At 45.4% G+C, this 22906-nt stretch overlaps 1 protein-coding gene across 2 annotated transcripts in view; it reads right to left on the reverse strand.

The window, feature by feature from the left end:
* Positions 1-21538: 21538 nt before the first annotated feature.
* LOC137368709 (fructose-1,6-bisphosphatase isozyme 2-like) overlaps positions 21539-22906 on the reverse strand; it is a 58032-nt gene continuing 56664 nt past the window's right edge. For both annotated transcript variants that reach the window (XM_068028880.1, XM_068028879.1), the window contains one exon: positions 21539-21863. In XM_068028880.1, the coding sequence (XP_067884981.1) occupies positions 21669-21863 (195 nt within the window). In that variant the 3' untranslated portion in view covers positions 21539-21668. The remainder of the gene's footprint in view (positions 21864-22906) is intronic.

Genomic DNA, 22906 nt, shown 5'->3' on the forward strand with positions numbered 1-22906 from the left:
TTTGCAGCAGGGATTGAAGGTAATGGCTTCAGTCTTCCCAATGTTTAATCAGAGGAAATTTCTACTCATCCAATACTGCACACCAGACAAGCAGTGTGACAAATTGGAGGCAGCGGAAGGGTTGAGAGGTGGTCATGAGGATATTGGTGTCGTCAGCATACATATAGAACCTGATGCTTTACTGTTGGGTGATGTTGCCAAGGGGTAGCATGTAAATGAGAAAGAGGAGGGGTTCATGGCTAGATCTTTGGGAGAATCTAGAAGTTACCATGTGGGAGTGGTAAGAGAAGGCATTGCAGGTGATTTTCTGGCTATGACTAGATAAATACACGAGGGTATTACCAGATTGATTCTATTTGAAACCGTTCTGCAACATAAAAGGAGCATAGAAAGCTTCAGCTGTATTGTTTCGAAACCCTCAATATTTTGTATACTAGCAGAGAATGGCAAAATCTTTGCAATGCAATTAGTATCTTTATTGCAACACTTTCTTTAAATCCCCATTGCATGCCATTCTTCTCATCCCATTCCTTTCATCCTTCTCATCCCATCCCCACTTCACCCCTTTTTCCTATGCCATCCCCATTCCATACCTACCATGCATTCCTCCCACACCATGATCGTTTCCCCACTCCCACCTCCCCGGCTGTTCCACCCCCTCCCCAATCCCTCCAGGTCGGGTAACTTTGTTGTTGGGCTCCCTTTACCTTCCGATGTTTTTTCTCCACCAACCCCAGCCCACCAGACATTTACAGTGAAATTAGTAACTTTATTTTCAGCATGCGGGGAAGTGGTGCCGTAGTGGTATTGTCACTGGACTAGTAACCCAGAGGCCCAGGGTATTGCTTTGGGGACATGAGTTCGAATCCCACCATGGCAGAAGGTGGAATTTGAATTCAATTAATAAATCTGGAATTAAAAGCAGCTAGTCTAATGATGGCCATGAAACCATTGTCGATTGTTGTAAAAACCCATCTGGTTCACTAATGTCCTTTAGGGAAGTAAGTCCTTACCTGGTCTGGTCTACATTTGACAGCAGAGCCACAGCAATGTGGTTGACTCTTAATGCCCTCTGAAATGGCCTAGCAAGTCAATCAGTTGTATCAAACCGCTACAAAATCAATAAGGAATGAAACTGGATGGGCCTAGCACCTGAAACGACAACGGCAAACCTTGCCCTGTTGACCCTGCAAAGTCCTCCTTACTAATATCTGGGGACTTGTGCCAAAGTTGGGAGAGTTGTCCCACAAACTAGTCAAGCAACAGCCTGACATAGTCCTACTCACGGAATCATACCTTACAGACAATGTCCCAGAACCACCATCACCATCCCCGGGTATGTCCTGTCCCACCAGCAATCTAGACCCAGCAGAGGTGGCTGCACAATGGTATACAATCGAGAGGGAGTTGCCCTGGGAGTCCTCAACATCAACTCCGGACCCCATGAAGTCCCATAGCATCAGGTCAAATATGGGCAAGGAAATCTCCTGTTGATTACCACCTACTACCCACCTCCACCCACCCCCCGCCACCCTCAGCTGATGGATCAGTATTCCACCATGTTGAACGGCACTTGGAGGAAGCATTGAGGGTGGCAAGGGCGCAGAATGTACTCTGGGTGGGGGACTTCAGTGTCCATTACCAAGAGTAGCTCGGTAGCACCATTACTTACCAAGCTGGCCGAGTCCTAAAGGACATATCTGCTAGACTAGGTCTAGACTAGGTCTGCGACAGTTGGTGAGGGAACCAGCAACAGGGAAGTACATACTTGACATTGTCCTCACCAATCTGCCTGTCACAGATGCATCTGTTTATGGCAGTATTGGTAGGAATGACCACCGCACAGTCCTTGTGGAGACGAAGTTCTGTCTTCACATTGAGGATACCCACCATCATGCTAAATGGGATAGATTTCGAACAGATCTGGCAACTCAAAACTGGGCATCCATGAGGCACTATGGGCCATCAGCAGCAGCAGAATGGTACTCGACCATAATCTGTAACCTCATGGCCCAGCATATCCCCCACTCTACCGTTACTATAAAGCCGGGAGACCAATCCTGGTTCAATGAAGAATGCAGGAGGACATGCCAGGAGCAGCACCAAGCATACCTCAAAATGAGGTGTCAACCTGGTGAAGCTACAACCCAGGACTACTTGTGTGCCGAACAGTGTAAGCAGCATGCGATAGAGACAGCTAAGCAATCCCATAACCAACGGATCAGATCAAAGCTCTGCAGTCCTGCCACATCCAGTCGTGAATGGTGGTGGACAATTAAACAACCAGCAGGAGGAGGTGGCTCCACAAATATCCCCATCCTCTATGATGGGGGAGCCCAGCAGATCAGCGCAAAAGATAAGGCTGAAGCATTTGCAACAATCTTCAGCCATAAGTGCCAAGTGGATGATCCATCTTGGCCTCCTCCTGAAGTCCTCAGTATCACAGATACCAGTCTTCAGCCAATTCGATTCATTACACGTGATATCAAGAAATGACTGAAGGCACTAGATACTGCAAAAGCTATGGGCCCTGACAACAATCCAGCAATAATACTGAAGAAGACCTGTGCTCCAGAACTTGTCGCACTCCTGGCCAAGCTGTTCCAGTACAGCTACAACACTGGCATCTACCTGGCAATGCGGAAACTTGCCCAGGTATGTCCTGTACACAAAAAGTAGGACAAATCCAACCCGGCCAACTGCCCCCTATCAGTCTACTCTCAATCATCAGTAAAGTGATGGAAGGTGTCGTAGACAGTGCTATCAACTGTTATGAGCAATAATCTGCTCAGTGATGCTCAGTTTGGGTTCTGCCAGGGCCATTCAGCTCCTGACTTCATTACAGCCTTGGTTCAAACATGGACAAAAGAGCTGAACTCAAGAGGTGAGGTGAGAGTGACTGCCCTTGACATTAAGGCAGCCTTTGACCGGGTATGGCATCAAGCAGCCCGAGCAAAACTGGAGTCAATGGGAATATGGCAGAAAACTCTCCACTGGTTGGAGTCATACCTAATGCAAAGGAAGATGGTTGTGGTTGTTGGAGGTCAACCATCTCAGCTCCAGGACATCACTGCAGGAGTTCCTCAGCGTACCCCTAGGCTCAATCATCTTCAGCTGCTTCATCAATGACCTTCCTTCAATCATAAGGTCAGAAATGGGGATGTTCACTGATGATTACACTGTGTTCAGCACAATTCGAGACTCCTCAGATACTGAAGCATTGTGTGTAGAAATGCAGCAAGAACTGGACAATATCCAAGCTTGGGCTGATAAGTAGCAAGTAACATTCGCGCCACACAAGTGCCAGGAAATGACCATCTCCAACAAGAGAGAATCTAATCATCTCCCCTTGACATTCAATGGCATTATGATTGCTGAATCCTCCACTATCAACATCCTAGGGGATGCCATTGACCAGAAACTGATATAGAGAAGTCATATAAATACCGTGGCTACAAGAGCAGGTCAGAGGCCAGGAATCCTGCGGCGAGTAACTCACCTCCTGACTCCCCAAAAGCCTGTCCATCATCCGCAAGGCACAAGCCAGGATTGTGATGAAATACTCTCCACTTGCCTGCATGGATGCAGCTCCAACAACACTCAAGAAGCTAGACACCATCCAGGACAAAGCAGCCCGCTTGATTGGCATCCCATCTACAAACTTTCACTTCCGCCACCACCGATGCACAGTGGCAGCAATGTGTACCATCTGCAAGATGTACTGCAGCAACACACCAAGGCTCCTTAGACAGCACCTTCAAAACCCATGACCTCTACCACCCAGAAGGACAAGGGCAGCAGATGCCTGGGAACACCACCACCTGCAAGTTCCCTCCAAGCCACACAACATCCTGACTTGGAACTATATCGCCGTTCCTTCACTGTCACTGGGTCAAAATCCTGGAGCTCCCTTCCTAACGGCACTGTGGGTGTACCTACCCCACATGGACTGCAGTGGTTCAAGAAGGCAGCTCAAGACCACCTTCTCAAGGGCAATTAGGGATGGGCAATAAACGTTGTCCTAGCCAGCAATGCCCACATCCCATGAATGAATAAAAGAAACACAAGAAATGGCTCGTGAATAAAAGTTGTATCAAATAATTGTCCCCACCATTTTGCCACACTTCACCAATTCCATCATCTCATCCACCCCCTCGCTTGCCATTGCTTTCCCATGCCATTCCGTTCTTCTCATCCCTCTCATATCATCCCCCATCCCATCCTCCATCCACCCCTTCTTCCTATACCATCCCTTCCCCCATTTCATCCCTAACATTCCATCCCACCCCTGTCCCCATTACAACTCTCTCAAGCAGCAGCCCCCCCAGGCCTCTCGCTCCCCCTTCTGCCCCAGAAAGAACTTTCGAGAACAGAATAATATGGGGACATTTAAGATGAAATAATTAATCAATCATGTATTACCAACAAACTAACTTCGGAGCTGCACAGACAGCTTATCAGAAATAACTTCATAGCTTCAGGGCTGCACAGACAGTTTATCAGTAGAAATAGACTAACAAGCTAAAACCTAGTAGGACAGCTGCACCTGCCGAATAGTAGCCTATTGTACAACAATCAGCCCAATGTTCCAAGGAGATAGGGGAACAAGAAACTGCTTGAGGAGAGGGTGACAAGGCAGTACCCCAATCAGGCCCTGACACCAAGAAACTGCAAAGTTTGTAAACCAATTGGGAACATAAAGGGGGTGTCACTGATTTGTAAGAAGAACTATAAGAAAGGCTTGAATTCCCTCCTCCAGCATGGAGGAAGAGGGAGGAGAGCCCAAGTGGTGTTGTTGTTCGCTTTGCTGATGATGTAAACCACTAAGTACTACAATAAAGTTTCTTAAAGCTACAGCCGGACTTCGTCTCTCTGTGTAACCCATGAGATCATAAAAAACTGAGATCCAACACATGCCATCCCACCCCTGTCCCCATTACAACTCTCTCAAGCAGCAGCCCCCCCATGCCTCTCGCCCCCCACTTCTGCACCCCCCCCCATGCTTCCCCCCAACGCCTTTACCACTGTTCCCCCCACCCCCCCCACCCCACCATGATGTAAAGGAAAGATAGTGTAGGATTAGTATAAATGGGTGGTTGATGGTCGGCACAGACTCGGTGGGCCGAAGGGCCTGTTTCAGTGCTGTATATCTAATCTAATCTAATCTAAACACTCCACTCTACCCCAGGGATGCATATGTTGCACAAATTAGCCAACCCCAAAGTTAGGCTCATGTTTCAATCGGGAAGGATGTGAATGCGTTGGAGGTGGTTCAGAGAAAGTTTACTAAATTGATACCCAGAATGGGTGGGTTTTCTTATGAGGAAAGGTTGAACAGACTGAGCTTGTTTTCGCTAGAGTTTAGAAGAGTGAGGGGAGACTTGATTGAAGTTTATAAGATCCTGAACGGTCTTGACAAGGTGGATGTGGAAAGGATGTTTCCTCTTGTGGGTGAGTCCAGAACTAGGGGGCACTGTTTAAAAATTAGGAGTTGACCTTTTAGGACAGAAGTGAGGAGACATTTTTTTCTCTCAGAGGGTTGCGCCACTTTGGAACTCTGCCTCAGAAGGTGGTGGACATGGGGTCATTGAATATTTTTAAGGCGGAGGTAGATAGATTCTTGTTAGGAAAGGGCGATGGAGCGTGGAATTCAAATAGAAACAGATCAGCCATGATCTTATTAAATGGCGGAGCAGGGTCAATGGGCTGAATGGCCTACTTCTGCTCCTAATTCGTATGGTTGTGTGGGTGTTTTGGAGTTTTGATCTCTGGAGTTAGGCGACAATTCGCTGCACCAGAATGTAACTGTGTTTGGACCTTAGCTGGACTGTGATGTCCTGATGGTCAAATAGCTAGTGGCCAATTGCTGTTCAGGTATAAGTGTGAGGAATGAGCACATAGGTGAACTGATTGAAAGGCTGGCGCTGTACCCTGGAGAGAGAGAGAGTCAGCACCTTGCTTGACCCTGGGGAACTTACCTTCCGCTGTTCTTTTTTTCTCACAGTTAGGAAACATTTCCCTAGAACAACAGTTTTACAAACGTGTTATGCATCTCATTCTGCTAAAAAAATTCCATTTCCACTACTCACCTCTATCCCAGTCGAAAATGGTGTTGAAAAGTAAATGAGCCTTGAGTGCAATAAATGGAATTGGGTCTTTAAAAACTTGCAGTTGTCAATCACTTCCCTGAGACATTTTTACAAATTTGTCACGCACTACTCACCTCCGTCCCAGTTGAAAACTACACTGATAACTAAACATGGGCAGCCCCCACCAAATAAACCCAACATACGCTTCCTTTATTGTAACACTTTATTGCAACATTAAAGTACCGGGTGTACTGAATGGAAAATTTTTTGATCCATTTGATAGAAGCCACCTGTAATAAAGGGGGTAGGTCCTAAACCAACAGATGCACCCCTTAAACTGACAAAACAGTCCAGACAGATAAGAACTGCGTATTATTATTATAGACTAGCAGAGACCTGCAATAAAGCTTGGATGGGATATAAAATTAAAACCTGACCCGGGCCTGACCTGACCTGACCACAGCCAACCCGTTCCCGACCTGGGCTCGAGTCCTTTAATTTTTTTTCATGCCCAACCTGACCCAAAAATATCAAACGTGTTATTGAAACAGAACAAAATCATGTCAAAACGTAGATTAAAAAGAAAACAACACAAAACAAAACAATACAGTCCAGCCCGACCCGACCCGAGCCCGAATGCTGGACACGGGATATAGACCCGACCCCACCCGAACCTGATACATGTAGTCGGGTTTGGTTGGGTTCGGGTCGGGTACTCAGGCTTTAACTTGTAAAACATTTGCAGTGAATTTGTTTCTTTATTGTAACTGTACTCCTTTAAATCCCCATGCCAATCCATCCTTCCCATGCCATTCCTCCCGTGCCATAGCCATCCTAAACTTTTCATCCCTCACATATCATCCCCATTCCAAACCCAAATCCACCCTTTCCTATGCCATTCCCATCCCCCATTCCATCCCTCCCCTGCCTCTCCCGTGCCATGCCGTTTACCGCCAAGCTACTCCCCACATCCATGCTGTCTTCCCCCCTCCCCCCACCCCTCCCCAATCCCTCCAGGCAGGGTAACTTAGTTGTTGGGCTCCCCTTACCTTTTGCTTTTTTTTTCACCAATCAATGCGCCCCCTCCCCACCCCATTGCCACCAACCGTTGGCAGCCACATGTGTGTCACATGCTTCAGTCCTCCATAGGTCCCACGTGCCTCCATGTGCGCCAAGCTCCATCCACTCAACACACCAACCAAACAGAACCAGTGCAGACAAAAACTGCATCATTATTTATTTAAAACATGCGCAACAGACTTAGAAGACTAGGGTTTGAGTTCTTAATTTCCACAGGGCTTTTGTGCTAACTGAAGAGATTTAAGTTGTTATGATCTGGAATGCACTGTCTGAAGGTTTGGTGGAAGCAGATTCAATAGCTTACAAAACGGAATTGGATAAATACTTGAAGGGAAAATATTTACAGGGCTATGGGAAAAGAGTGGGTCTATTTAAATAGCTCGTTCAAAGAGCCAGCACAGGCATGATAGGCCAAATGGCCTCCTTTTGTGCTGCATCATTTTATGATTATGTTGCTGATACAAACTACAATTCCCAGCAGAAACTGAGTCCAATAGAAAATTCCTGGACTAAATCCGTATTAGTCTTAAGAAAATCTGCAAAGAAAATTAAACTCAAAGGCTGCAAGCAGTAATTTAGGTTCTTCTTAAAACTGCCTTGGTGATGGAGAGGAGATTGCGTTGGAACTCAGCTCAAGGTCAAATACGATGCCAATGTTGCAAACAGTCTGGTTCAGCCTCAGACAGTGACCAGGGAGAGGGATGGAGTCGCTGGCAAGAACCCAAGATAATGGCTTTGGTCTTCCCATTATTTAATTGGAGGCAATTTCTGCTCTTCCAATATGGGATGGATAACCTAGGGAGCTACACAGTGACTGACATAAAGAGAGCTACACACCAATGGAGAGAAACCTATCCACTGAAATGGATTTACAAGTAAACCTTCAGAGAATTGTAACTGACCAGGGATTTGCCCACTGAACCTGCAGAGGGAGACACTTTAAAAAAATGACAGCTGTCACATTCGTGGGCCTTGCTTTGCAGAGCGCTTTATGTTTGGTGAGGTTGTTCTGAAAAACTCTGTTCTGCATCTGTGGGATGACATTGGTTAATTAGATATTTTAAAACTTAATTGTAACATTCAGGCACTGAATCCACCAAGGCACTGCCCACCAAATCAACCCACTGGCCAATCAAAACAGACTGGACAGACAAAAACTGCGGCCGGAATTGTACGCCCTCCAAAAGAGCGGGTTGGCGGCAGTGGGGGGGGGGGGGGGGCATAAAATGGGTGGGAGGCTGAGGGTGCTCTTCCCGACCCACTCCCGCCTCTGCTGCCAATTTACTCGGGGCAGCAGTGGCAAGAAACGTCCCGCCCGCCCCAGGCCAATCAAGGCCTTTAAGTGGCCAATTAACTGCCACTTAAGGGCCTCCGTCTGCCGCCAGGGGTATTTTACCCTTGGCTGGTGGGCAGCTGAGGCCTCAGAAAACCCGCCTGATAAAGCTAGGCAGCCTTCTGGCGGCCTGGGGTGGGGGACCCTCCTGATTGGGCACCCAGTGCCCCACCGAGGCCACCCACGAACTCACAACCGCCCCCAACCAACAACATGCCTCCCCGCCCGTCTAACCGACCCCCTTTGCCTCGCCGGGGCCCAACCGATTGCCGCCCTGTAAAGCCCCAAAAACGTACCTTTTTTCCAGGGCCATCCTTCTTCTTCATATTGAAGCTGGATGTAGTCCCAGCAGTGGCCACCGCTCCCGGTGGCGCTACTGGGACTAAGAGCTGCTGGCCCGCTGATTGGCCAGCAACTCCATTAGGCACAATGTCCTGCCTCAAGGAGGTGGAAGTCCCGCCCAAGTCCAATTAAGGGCCTGGGGAGCATAAAATCCGGTCTGGAACCCCAGGTCCGGAGGAGGCGTGATCGCCACTGACTTTCGGCTGGTGGACGGATCCCCCCGCCCAACGTAAAATCCAGCCCTGCGTATTATTATTAAAGATTTGGAGGTTTGATCGTATGGAGGCGGGGAAGTGGGTGGTACATGTTTAGCAAAAACTATAGCATCCTGCTTGGCACATTAGTTTGTTTATTGTGCTGGTCTGGCACTGTGGGATCTCACAGCTTGCAGTTACTCATATTAAGCTTCAGAGCAATATGAATATACAATTACAGTTGATTTTTCTGCAATGCTGTAAGCTGTAGTATGAAACACACTCCTTAACTGAGCAGCTGACAGTATCAGTAGGAAATAGTATATGACATCCAGATCATCATGTGTTTGGCAGATTAATTTCTTATTGACATTTTTGCAAAAAGAGATCATTGCATCCCCTTGGGCAGTTCTATGAACATACATATGAACATGTGAATGTACCAATTAGGAGCAGGAGTAGGCCACTTGGCCCTTCCACCTACTCCCGATAATCTTCCACCCCCTTGCTTATCAAGAATCTATCTACCTTTGCCTTAAAAATATTCAAAGACTCTGCTTCCACTGCCTTTTCAGGAAGAGAATTCCAAAGACTCATGACCCTCTGAGAGAAAAAAATTCTCCTCATCTCTGTCTTAAATGGGCGACCACTTATTTTTAAACAGTGACCCCTAGTTCTAGATTCTCCAACTAGGGGAAACAACCTTTCCACATCCACACTGTCAAGACCCCTCAGGATCTTATATGTTTCAATCAAATTGCCTCTTACTTTTCTAAATTCCAGCGGATACAAGCCTAGCCTGTCCAATCTTTCCTCATAAGACAGTCCACACATTCCTGGTATTAGTCTAGTAAACCTTCTCTGTACTGCCTCCAACGCATTTACATCCTTCCTTAAATAAGGAGACCAGTACTGTACACTGTACTCCAGATGTAGTCTCACCAATGCCCTGTATAGCTGAAGCATAACCTCCCTACTTTTGTGTTGAATTCCCCTTGCGATAAACGATAACATTCTATTAGCTTTCCTAATTACGTGCTGTACCTGCATACTAGCCTTTTATGATTCATGCACTAGGACACCCAGATCCCTCTGCATCTCAGAGCTCTGCAATCTCTCACCATTTAGATAATGTGCTTCTTTTTTATTCTTCCTGCCAAAGTGGACAATTTCACACTTTCCAACATTATACTCCATTTGCCAGGTCTTTGCCCACTCACTTAACCTATCTATATCCCTTTGTAACCTGCTTATGTCCTCTTCACAAGTTACTTTCCCACCTATCTTTGCATCATCAGCAAATTTAGCAACCATACCTTCGGTCCCTTCATCTAAGTCATTTATATAAATTGTAAAAGTTGAGTCCCTGTGGCACACCACTTGTTACATCTTGCCAACCAGAAAATGACCCATTTATGCCTTGTCTCTGGTTTCCTGTTAGCTAACCAATCTTCTATCCATGCCGGTATGTTACCCCCTACACCATGAGTTTTAATTTTCTGCAATAACCTTTGATGTGGGACCTTATCAAATGTCTTCTGGAAATCTAAGTACAGTACATCCACCAGTTCCCCTTTATCTACAGCACATGTAACTCCCTCAAAGAACTCCAATAAATTGGTTAAACCTGATTTCCCTTTCACAAAACCATGTTGACTCTGCCTGCTTACCTTGAATTTTTCTAAATGCCCTGCTATAACGTCTCTAATAATAGCTTCTAACATTTTTCCTAAGACAGATGTTAAGCTAACTGGCTAGTAGTTTCCTACTTTCTGTCTCCCTCCTTTTTTGAATAAAGGAGTTACATTTGCCATTTTCTAATCTAATGGAACCTTCCCTAAATCTAGGGAATTTTGGAAAATTAAAACTAATGCATCAACGATCTCACTAGCCACTTCATTTGAGACCCTAGGATGAAGTCCATCAAGACCCAGGGACTTGTCAGCCCACAGCTCCAATAATTTGTTCAGTACCACTTCCCTGGTGATTGTAATTTTCTTGAGTTCCTCCCACCCTTCCATTTCCTGACTTACAGCTAATACTGGGATGTTACTTGTACCCTCTATAGTGAAGACCGATGCAAAATATCTGTTCAATTCATCTGCCATTTCCTTATTACCTATTATTAATTCCCCAGACTCACTTTTGATAGGACCAACGCTCACTTTGTTAACTCTTTTTAAAATATCTATCGAAATTCTTACTATCTGTCTCTATATTTCTAGCTAGCTTTCTTTCGTACTCTAATTTTACTTTCCTTATCAATCTTTTAGTCGTTCTTTGCTGTTTTTTATATTCTGTCCAATCTTCTGACCAGCCTCCCATCTTTGCAAAATTATAGGCGTTTTCTTTAAGTTTGATACTATCTTTAACTGTTTTGGTTAACGAAGGATGGCAGGTCCCACCCTTGGAATTTTTCTTTCTTGTTGAAATGTATTTATTCTGTGTATTCTGTAATATCCCCTTAAATGTCTGCCACTGCATCTCTATTGACTTATCCCTTAACCTGATTTGCCAGTTCACTTTAGCTAGCTCTGCTTTCATGCCCTCATAATTGCCCTTATTTAAGTTTAAAATACTATTCTTGGACCCACTCTTTCTCACACGGAATGTAAAATTCAATCGTATTATGATCGCTGCTAGCTAGGGGTGTTTTAACTATGAGGTCATTAATTAATCCTATCTCACTGCACAATACCAGGTCCAGTATAGCCTGCTGTCTGGTTGGCTCCAGAATGTATTTTTGCAAGAAATTATCCCGAAAACATTCTATGTACTCCTCATCCAAGCTACCTCTGCCCATCTGGTTTTTCCAGTCTATATATAGGTTAAAATCCCCTATAATTATCGTTGTACCTTTCTGACAGGCTGCCATTATTTCTTCCTTTATACCCCATCCTACAGTGTGGTTAATGTTAGGTGGCCTGTACACCACTCCCACAAGTGACTTCTTGCCTTTATGATTTCTCATCTCTACCCAAACCTGCTTCTAAATCCTTATCTCCTGAACTTAGGTCATCCCTCTCTATTGCGCTAATACTATCATTAATTAACAGAGCTACCCCTTCACCTTTTCCTAGCTTCCTGTCCTTCCTAAATGCCATGTACCCTTCAATATTCAGGTCCCAGTCTACGTTGTCCTGCAGCCATGTCTCTGTAATGGCTATCAGATCGTACTGATTTATTGCTATTTGCGCTCTCAGTTCATCTCTGTTTTGTTTCGAATGCTATGTGCATTCCGATTCAGAGCCTTTGGTTGTGTCCTTTTATTATTTTTGTAACCTCTAGCCTTATCTGTTGATTTACTCTTAGATTTGTACACTCTGTCCCTTCCTGTCAGAGTCTGTTTATCATTTCCCATATTAATACCTACTCCTTGATTTACCATATCTTCCCAAATTTGATCCCTTGACCCCACTATTCAGTTTAAAACACTCTCTACTTCCGTATTAATGCGGCCCACTAGAATACCAGCCCCATCACGGTTCAGGTGTAGACCGTCCCAACGGTACAGCCACCAGTTTCCCCAGTACTGGTGCCAGTGGCCCATGAACTGGAACCCACTTCTACCACACCAGTCTTTGAGCCACGCATTAATTTCTCTAATCATATTTGCCCTATGCCAATTTGTATAAGGCTCAGCTAATAGTCCAGAGATTATTACCTTTGAGGTTCTGCTTCTTAATTTTGTGCCTAGTTCCTCATACTGACTATGCAGAACCTCATTCCTTGTCCTGCTTATGTTGTTGGTACCTACATGGACCATGATGACTGGATCCTCCACCTCCCACTGTAAGTTCCTCTCCAGCCCTCAGCAGGTGTTCCGAACACTAGCACTGGGCAGGTATCACAGCTGTCTGGACTCTCGCTGTTTGCTGCAGAGAACAATGTCAATCCCCCTAACTATACTGTCCCCGACTACCACTACATTCCATTTTCCTCCATCCTCTTGAATGGCTTCCTGTACCATGGTGCCATGGTCAGGTTGCTTATCCACCCCGCAGTCCCCACTCTCATCCAAACAAGCTGAAAGAACCTCAAACCTGTTGGACAATTGCAAAGGCTGAGGCTCCTGCCCTCTAGGTCCCCTTACCTGCCTCAGCTGCAGCCAAGCTCTCCTGTCCCTGACTACTGACCAAATTAGAAGACCCTATCCTAAGGGGTGTGACCGACCCCTTATACAAAATGTCCCGGTAACTTTCCCCCTCCCTGATGTGTCCCAGTGTCTGCAGCTCAGACTCCAGTTCAGTGATTCTGAGCCAAAGCTCTTCGAGCCGCAAACGCTTACTGAGACATGTTTGCTCTGGATCACACTGGCATCCAGGAGCTCCCACATGCTGCAGCCTTGATGCATCACATGTCCTACCATCCTTAATGTGTTTGAATTAACTACTTCATTATTTTATTCAATTTTTTATTTTATTTTATTTTCCTTTTTTAAATATATTTTATGAAGTTTACCACGAGTTCCTTTACTATTTTAAACGTTAGAATGGACCTTAATCATTTACCAGATACTCACCAAACAGGTAGCTTCTTCCAGTGTGCTCTCTCTGTTGATTGTGACGTCACTCTGATGTCACTTTTCGATTTTTCTCCTGCTCTGCTCCCACTGTGCTCCTCTCTCTCTCTCGCTCTGTCTCCAGTCTCGACTCTGAGCTTTTGGCGTGCTTTTAAACCTCTGCTCCCACTGTGCTCCTCTCTCTCTCTTGCTCTGTCTCCAGTCTCCGACTCTGGGCTTTTGGCGTGCTTTTAAACCTCTGCTCCCACTGTGCTCCTCTCTCTCTCACGCTCTGTCTCCAGTCTCGACTCTGGGCTTTTGGCGTGCTTTTAAACCTCTGCTCCCACTGTGCTCCTCTCTCTCTCTCGCTCTGTCTCCAGTCTCCGACTCTGGGCTTTTGGCGTGCTTTTAAACCTCTGCTCCCACTGTGCTCCTCTCTCTCTCTTGCTCTGTCTCCAGTCTCCGACTCTGGGCTTTTGGCGTGCTTTTAAACCTCTGCTCCCACTGTGCTCCTCTCTCTCTCTTGCTCTGTCTCCAGTCTCCGACTCTGGGCTTTTGGCGTGCTTTTAAACCTCTGCTCCCACTGTGCTCCTCTCTCTCTCTTGCTCTGTCTCCAGTCTCCGACTCTGGGCTTTTGGCGTGCTTTTAAACCTCTGCTCCCACTGTGCTCCTCTCTCTCTCTCGCTCTGTCTCCGGTCTCGGACTCTGGGCTTTTGGCGTGCTTTTAAACCTCTGCTCCCACTGTGCTCCTCTCTCTCTCTCGCTCTGTCTCCAGTCTCCGACTCTGGGCTTTTGGTGTGCTTTTAAACCTCTGCTCCCACTGTGCTCCTCTCTCTCTCTTGCTCTGTCTCCAGTCTCCGACTCTGGGCTTTTGGCGTGCTTTTAAACCTCTGCTCCCACTGTGCTCCTCTCTCTCTCTCGCTCTGTCTCCAGTCTCCGACTCTGGGCTTTTGGTGTGCTTTTAAACCTCTGCTCCCACTGTGCTCCTCTCTCTCTCACGCTCTGTCTCCAGTCTCGACTCTGGGCTTTTGGCGTGCTTTTAAACCTCTGCTCCCACTGTGCTCCTCTCTCTCTCTCGCTCTGTCTCCAGTCTCCGACTCTGGGCTTTTGGCGTGCTTTTAAACCTCTGCTCCCACTGTGCTCCTCTTTCTCTCTCGCTCTGTCTCCAGTCTCCGACTCTGGGCTTTTGGCGTGCTTTTAAACCTCTGCTCCCACTGTGCTCCTCTCTCTCTCTTGCTCTGTCTCCAGTCTCCGACTCTGGGCTTTTGGCGTGCTTTTAAACCTCTGCTCCCACTGTGCTCCTCTCTCTCTCTTGCTCTGTCTCCAGTCTCCGACTCTGGGCTTTTGGCGTGCTTTTAAACCTCTGCTCCCACTGTGCTCCTCTCTCTCTCTTGCTCTGTCTCCAGTCTCCGACTCTGGGCTTTTGGCGTGCTTTTAAACCTCTGCTCCCACTGTGCTCCTCTCTCTCTCTTGCTCTGTCTCCAGTCTCCGACTCTGGGCTTTTGGCGTGCTTTTAAACCTCTGCTCCCACTGTGCTCCTCTCTCTCTCTTGCTCTGTCTCCAGTCTCCGACTCTGGGCTTTTGGCGTGCTTTTAAACCTCTGCTCCCACTGTGCTCCTCTCTCTCTCGCTCTGTCTCCAGTCTCCGACTCTGGGCTTTTGGTGTGCTTTTAAACCTCTGCTCCCACTGTGCTCCTCTCTCTCTCTCTCTCTCGCTCTGTCTCCAGTCTCCGACTCTGGGCTTTTGGCGTGCTTTTAAACCTCTGCTCCCACTGTGCTCCTCTCTCTCTCTCGCTCTGTCTCCAGTCTCCGACTCTGGGCTTTTGGCGTGCTTTTAAACCTCTGCTCCCACTGTGCTCCTCTCTCTCTCTCGCTCTGTCTCCAGTCTCCGACTCTGGGCTTTTGGCGTGCTTTTAAACCTCTGCTCCCACTGTGCTCCTTTCTCTCTCTTGCCCTGTCTGTCTCCGGTCTCTGACACTAGGCCTTTGGCGTGCTTTTTAAACCTCCACTCCCGCTGTGCTCCTCTCTCTCTCTCACTCTGTCTGTCTCCAGTCTCCGACTCTGGGCTTTTGGCGCGCTTTTTAAACCTCCGCTCTGTCTGTGCTCCTCTCTCTCTCGCTCTGTCTCTGGTCTCCGACAGTTCTGTTAATAACATGGCTTGTTGCTTGGAGAAAACATCTCCATTATACATAGATGTTACAAATCAGAAACAGGCCATTCAGTCCAACCACTTTGTGTTGATGTTTTTCCACAAGAATAAATAATCCTGACCTCATTTACCCACTCTATTCTCAAATTCCTTCATCCCTTTTTCCTTTATTCACCAATCTAATCTAGAATGTTGACATAGATTCTGCCTTAAACACTAACCCTGGAAGTGAATTTTACATTCTCACAACTGTCTGTTTTAAGAACTTTCTCTTGCTCTCTGTTCTAAGTGCCCCTCGTCCTAGACAACTCAACCACTAAACACAACCTACTTCTATCTACCATGTCCCACCATTTTATAAAATTAAACTTGTATCATATCAAACCAGAATCTGCATTCTAAACAAAAAGACCCAATTTATTCAATCACTGGGATATAATTTAGAAGGTGCCATGCTGAAACTCTGTTTCTTCAATCAGAATGCACCATGAGTACTATGTCCAGTTTCGGTTACTGAGACACAAAGGAAAGTTTTAGACCCTGGAGAGATTTCACAGAAGAGATTCTTGGGAGTCAGAGGATTTAATTATGAGAAAAGATTGGAAAAACCTGGGCCCTTCAGTCTTGAAAGGGACTGTAAGAAATGGCTATCTAATAACCTCATACAATCTTAAGAAAATGAATTGAATATTATAGAAATAGCTCTCTTTCTTATTAAGAAAGATTCTATAGCCGTCTGCCATGCTGACAGACACAGGACAGTGTCGGGCTGTTATCTCTGCCAAGCTATGATTCGAGCACAGGGTCTGAAACAAGGCTGATTAGATGGAGCCTCCTACCCTCTCTAGACAAGTGTCTGGCAGAAGTTTACAAATGGTACCTAGCAAGTGATAAGCCACAAGATGACTTCAGGGGCAGAGTGATGGGCATGGGAGGAGTTTACTTTGAGTACTGGAATCAAAAAAGCGATTGACATGGAAAACCAACCAGCCCTTAGAAATAAACAGGTGCTTGGGAGGGAAATCTTCAGTCTTCTTCAGACAGGAGAGGAGAACTTTCCAAAATGGAGTCTATGCTGGCTTCTGCCTAACACTTTGGTTAGGTGAAGAAGGCTGAGGATCCTGAGGACCAAAGAAACAACCAGCACTTCACCTGCCTTATCCATCGGGGACACTACCACCACCATTCTTCCCCACTATATGCCAATCTGTTTTGTTGAATGATAATTTCCTTTGGTCCACTGGCTGCAGATCTGAATTTATTTTTTTTAGACATTTTAAAAAGGCAAGCTGTCAGCAAAGTCATCCTTTCAGCTTAAGAATTACTGCTAACTGCTATGTTTGAATGACTGAGCGACTGTCATGTGACAAGGCCCTCCCCATCTGTGATTTTTTAAGCTGGTATTTTTCTCTACAGCAGAGAAGCAACTGACATGAGCAGACCCTAAATGGGGGGTCCCTTTCTCTCTCTCTCCATTCCAGCTTGAAAGCTTTCAAATCCTGCCTGTTGACTGACCACTTTTGCATACTCTTGCTATAATCAGAAACCCCTTTGGAGGAAATCATCCGCATCACTGTCTCCAAGAGACTCACCAAACCAGTCATCTACCTCTTCAAACTAAAAGCCCCAGGAGCACTGAATTCAGCTTGAAGCCAGCTGAATCATCAAACTCCACAGACTGTACACTTTTTTATGGACTCTAACTCAATCAATCTACCTTTCCCAACGCTGTAACCTATTTGTGTGAGTGTAAACTTCTAGTGTGTGTGTGAGAGTGAAAGCTGGTGCATTGTTTATTATTTTATTAGTTTGGTTTAGGTACAATAAAGTTAAACTCTTTCTTTGTTAAACTCAGGAAAACCTGGCTGATTGGTTCTTGTTATGATCGTACAAAGTAAGTAATAAAACACCTACTTAATTGGCCAGTACATCCACTTAAAGAAAGAATTAAACCTGTTGTGGTCAAACAAGGAGAGGGCAAAGAGGGAAGCCCTTCAACCCCTCCTCACTTGACCGTAACAATACAATCGGGGATTGGTAAACTGTTCAACCTGCTACGGTCATATGTCCTTTCTGTCTATTTAACTTATGCATCATCATATTTAAACTGCTGCTTCTTATTTTTTTTTTCTTTTTCTTTGGCCTCCTTATCTCGAGAGACAATGGATAAGCGCCTGGAGGTGGTCAGTGGTTTGTGAAGCAGCGCGTGGAGTGGCTATAAAGGCCAATTCTAGAGTGACAGGCTCTTCCACAGGTGCTGCAGAGAAATTTGTTTGTCGGGGCTGTTACACAGTTGGCTCTCCCCTTGCGCCTCTGTCTTTTTTCCTGCCAACTACTAAGTCTCTTTGACTCGCCGCACTTCAGCCCCGTCTTAATAAGCTACTTTAAAAACACCAATGACTTCAACCCCCTTTTTGGGTAATCTGTGACTCCTGAAACAAATCTTACAGGACATTATCGAGTAATTCTTTGGCTGTAAAGCGCTTTGGGACATACTGAGGTCTTGAAAGGACCTTACATACATGCAAGTTCCTTCCTTCCTTCTTGGCCTGTTTTATTTTCCATTTTTCCTTCCTTCCCACCCCCCAAGAGCTCTGGTTCAAAGTGTGCGATCAAAGTATAACAGGGTCCAAATGTTCAAACTACTTGGAGGCAAAGCACCTTTAAACCTCGCCACTGGTTGTAAAGGCCATAACTTTACAATAATTTAAAACTGCTCTTATTTTTTTGTGTGGTTTCAGGAGCGTAGAGCTATAATGACCTCCATGTGTCACTTTCTCCTGTTTATTTTATTCCATCTGCCACTGCACTCTGCTGTCAGTCAAGGCTGTCCTCTCTCCCCTGCCTTGTTTGTGTGCTGTATCAAAGCTTTTGCCGAAACCATCAGGAAGGATGCGGGCATAAGAGGGGTGCTCAGGTCAAAGCCTCCTTGTACATGAACGACATTGCCATCTTCTGCTCGGATTCACTGTCAGTTCACAGACTGATGAGAATCTGTGACCAGTTTAAATTGGCCTCTGGAGCCAAAGTAGATTGCAGCAGGAGTGAGGCCATCTTCTTTGGGAACTGGGCTGACTGAGCCTTTGTCCCCTTCACCATCAGGTCAGACTACCTGAAGGTGCTGGGGGCACAGTTCAAAGGGCCCAGGGCGTGTGCCAAAAACTGGGAGGAAGGAATAGTCGAGGTCAAACAGAAACTGGGCGGGCGGGAGCCGAAGTTCCCTCTCCATTGCAGGCAAGAACCTGGTCATCAGGTGCGAGGTACTCTTGATGTCACTCTACATATTTTAAAATTTTATTTAGAGATACAGCACTGAAACAGGCCCTTCGGCCCACCAAGTCTGTGCCAACCATCAACCACCAATTTATACTAATCCTACATTAATCCCATATTCCTACCACATCCCCACCTTCCCCTACCACCTACCTATACTAGGGGCAATTTATAATAGCCAATTTACCTATCAACCTGCAAGTCTTTGGCTGTGGGATGAAACCGGAGCACCCGGCGAAAACCCACATGGTCGCAGGGAGAACTTGCAAACTCCGCACAGGCAGTACCCAGAATCGAACCGGTTGGTGGAGCTGTGAGGCTGCGATGCTAACCACTGTGCCATCTGTATCCCACTCCTACACCATGGTGGTCATCCAAGCCATCTTCTGCTTTATCTGGAGATAGAAAATGGAACGTGTCCGCAGGAATATCATGCACAAAGCTCTAAATTAAGGGGGGAAAACGTATGCAACGTCGTCCTCATCCTGATGACCACCTTTGCGTGCTGCGGCATCAGGCTGTGCATTGACCTTCGGTACACGAACACCAAATGTCACTATGTGCTGAAGTTCTATCTTTCCCCAACGTTGCAAAGGATAGGTCTGACCACATTGCTGCAGAACACTCCATTCAGTTGGACCGTGCCATACCACCACTCCCTCGTGGAAAAGTTTGCACAGAAAAATACCTTTGACCACATGTCTATCATGTTGTGGTCCGCACGTAACCTCCTCAAGGACCTGTGGGAAAAGGGGATGGTTGATCTTTTTGGATTGGTCCCCAAGCAGACTGTCAAAGTCATTTGGCAGAATGCCTCATCGCCAAAACTTCCAAACAAGCACCAAGACCTATCTTGGCTGTTGGTAAGATGAGCCCTTCCTGTCAGATCCTTAATGCACACCTGGGGTTTGCCCTCAAGATGGCTGCGGTGGGGAAGAAATCGTTGCCCATCTCCTTCTAGAATGTGCCTTTGCAAAGCAGGTCTGGAAAGAGATGCAGTGGACTTTGTCGCAGTTCATCCTGTGCAGCTCTGTAACACAGGACTGTTCCCAGGGAAGTACGCCAAGACAAACATCAACTACTGCTAGAGGACCATCAACTTGGTGAAAGACACACTTTGGTCTGCCGATACTTGTTGGTCTTCCAGTGCAAAGATCTGTCCATGACCAAGTGTTGCATACAGGCACATTCCAAGGTCCAGGTCTATGTGTTGAAGGATGCACTAAAGAAGCAGCCACCAAGAGGCTCAATGGGGAAAGGCCACAGTCTAAGGCCCTCCTGCCATCATATACTGAGGGGCTGGAAGCTGTGTAAACCTCTCAGACAGTATGCACCGAAGAATGCTTGACATGAAATGTCTATTGTAAATATGACCTTTAACTGTAAGTGTAGTGAGACATCTCAGAGTGTATTGAAAGAAATTGAACTGTATTGCATGTTATGTAATTTCAAATTTGAACTGTTATGCAATGCACTTTTACAAATTTTATGAATAAAGTATATTTTTGGAAAAAACTCTGTAGACTTACAGAACATTGATTGGAAATATGAAGGTCTGATTTCTGCATGGGTGCACAATGTACTGATGTCATTATGACACTGTTTCAATCTCTGTTTTTGCCTGGTTAGTCGTGATGTTGGTAGCAATGATGACAGATGCAGCTTTGCATGATCAGCTGGTGAATCTGGGTGCAGCTCATAAAACCCAAGAAAAAGTGAGGCTCTGCTATCACCCGAACACAGTTATTTGTTGAGTATTGAGGTGTGGATTCTAGTCTTATCAGAGTGATGAGCTAAGATCTGAAATATGGCCTTCCTTGTACAAATAAGTCTTATAATCTTGCAGTCAGTTATTATCATTCTATTGATCTGACTGAACTGTCGTCGTCAGGATGGTTACTTGTGAGGGCTTGCCAGCCAAATGTGAGCCCCAGGCAAAACTCACCATTATGCAGAAAAACTGCATACAACCGCTGCATCAGCTTAATTTAAACATAGTATATTGTGAAATGATTTACTTTATTCGACATTCTACAGCCAAGTTCTTCATGCAATTCACTACATATTTGTGTTTTAATGGATTGTGGGGATAGGGGAAGTTTTGTAGGATGTGCAGAGTGACGCTTAAACTGCTCTGTTACTTGTAAAGGTTCTGTATTTACTTTTTGAAATGGCATAGTTCTAACTTGAATACCCATAAGGGTGAAATTGGTCTTCAACAGTAGCACTAAACAGATGATAGTGAATTGGCAGCCCCCTTTACACCCTGCCCAATATTATTTTCCATTGAAGTGAATTTGTTATTGCCCTTTTTTTGCTTCTGCTGGAGATGAATTTCAAGCCCCAGTTTTTTGTCACTTGTAAAAACTATAATAATGTAATTCTTGATTCATTTAACTAAAATATATGTATACAGGGAAATAGAGAAATAACTTTGGAAGCAAATATCTGGCAATTCTCTAATTTTCTATTTTTATATGATTCAGCAAGAAACCTGAAATTTCAGAAAATTAAGAAGTAAGAAAACAAAATGTAGAATCTAGTCAAACATGAATGAAAATTTAGTAATATGCACGGACATTTACTTCAAATTAGTTTTTCATATAGTTTACACTCCTGTATCGAGCACAATCCTCTTTATTTAAATCCCGTACACCTATCTGTTAATATTGTTTCCTGTAATCAGTTTAACAAGAGGGTTTGAGAGGTCATGCACTGGCTTGGTGTTTCTTTACAATGGAAAGGAATTCTTCAACATCGTCAGGTGATCCCATAATGAGTGGAACCCGTTGATGAATAGACTCTGGCTTCACATCAAGTACTGGCTGGGATCCTGTAGTGGCTTTTCCACCAGCCTGTTCCATTATGAAAGCCATTGGGTTGCACTCATACAGAAGACGAAGCTGTGGTTAAAAAGCAATATATTTAAAATAATTATTAAAATATTTACCAAAATACAGACACCATTACTTTTGATAGCTGGCAGCGAGCTGGAGGCACATCATTCAGGTTGATCAGTAGATAATAACAGGGGACAGGTTACTCTTGGTAAGTGGTAGCATACTCATGCTACATGGGAGCATAGGAACAGCAGCAGGCCATTCATCCCATCGAGCCTGCTCTGTCATTGAATTAAAGTTTGGCAGAACTGTACCTTAATTCCTTTTACTCACCCTAGTTCAATATCTCTTGATACCTTTACCCAACAAAAACCTATCTACATTTAGATCACAGCACCCAAAATCATCAACAGCAAACTTGTCTATGACAGTAGCACAATAATATTATTAATTCAAGTTTGTGTCTTCAGCAGCATTAAGTGCCACCTTGAGGTATTTTTTCCTGTACTGCTACCTCCATAGAAGCCTCAGGAAAATCAACTTCTCTAGTTGTTCTTGGCTTCCACATACAGTGGGTCCACCTCATTTATGATACAGCACTGCAGGTAAAGTCAGAGCTACTATCAATGGCAAGTTAAAGTGATTCTGTAATAACATCAGCAACAACCGACAACCGACGATTGCAATCATAGTATTTCCTGCACCGCTGCTTCCAAAGGTGGTTCTCTATTACTGGCGGTAGCAGCAGCACTGGTTTATAATGTAGACTTGCCGCCAAAGTCAGGGCTGCCATTGGCTGTTGGGATAAGAGGTGGAATAAATTACTGCCACGAGAAGTATAATAACAACAGTATAATAAAAGCATTAGCTGCCCCAGTGGCTCAGTAGGTGAATACACCACCTGATTTGGTAAGGATCCACACAGACTGAAAAGGATGCAGGTTCATGGTCTGTGCTGAGTTGACTGATCTCAGACAGGCAGCAGTAGAGATAGTATAATTGGCCACTGTGCCCTGGAGAGGAAATGTCAACCAGGATTCCTGCTTCTGATAGCACATGAGGATGATGACGCCCTGGCTAAGATCAAGTAACTCAGCACAGATCAG

This window comes from Heterodontus francisci, chromosome 4, assembly GCF_036365525.1.
Source record: "Heterodontus francisci isolate sHetFra1 chromosome 4, sHetFra1.hap1, whole genome shotgun sequence".
Lineage (NCBI taxonomy): Eukaryota > Metazoa > Chordata > Chondrichthyes > Heterodontiformes > Heterodontidae > Heterodontus > Heterodontus francisci.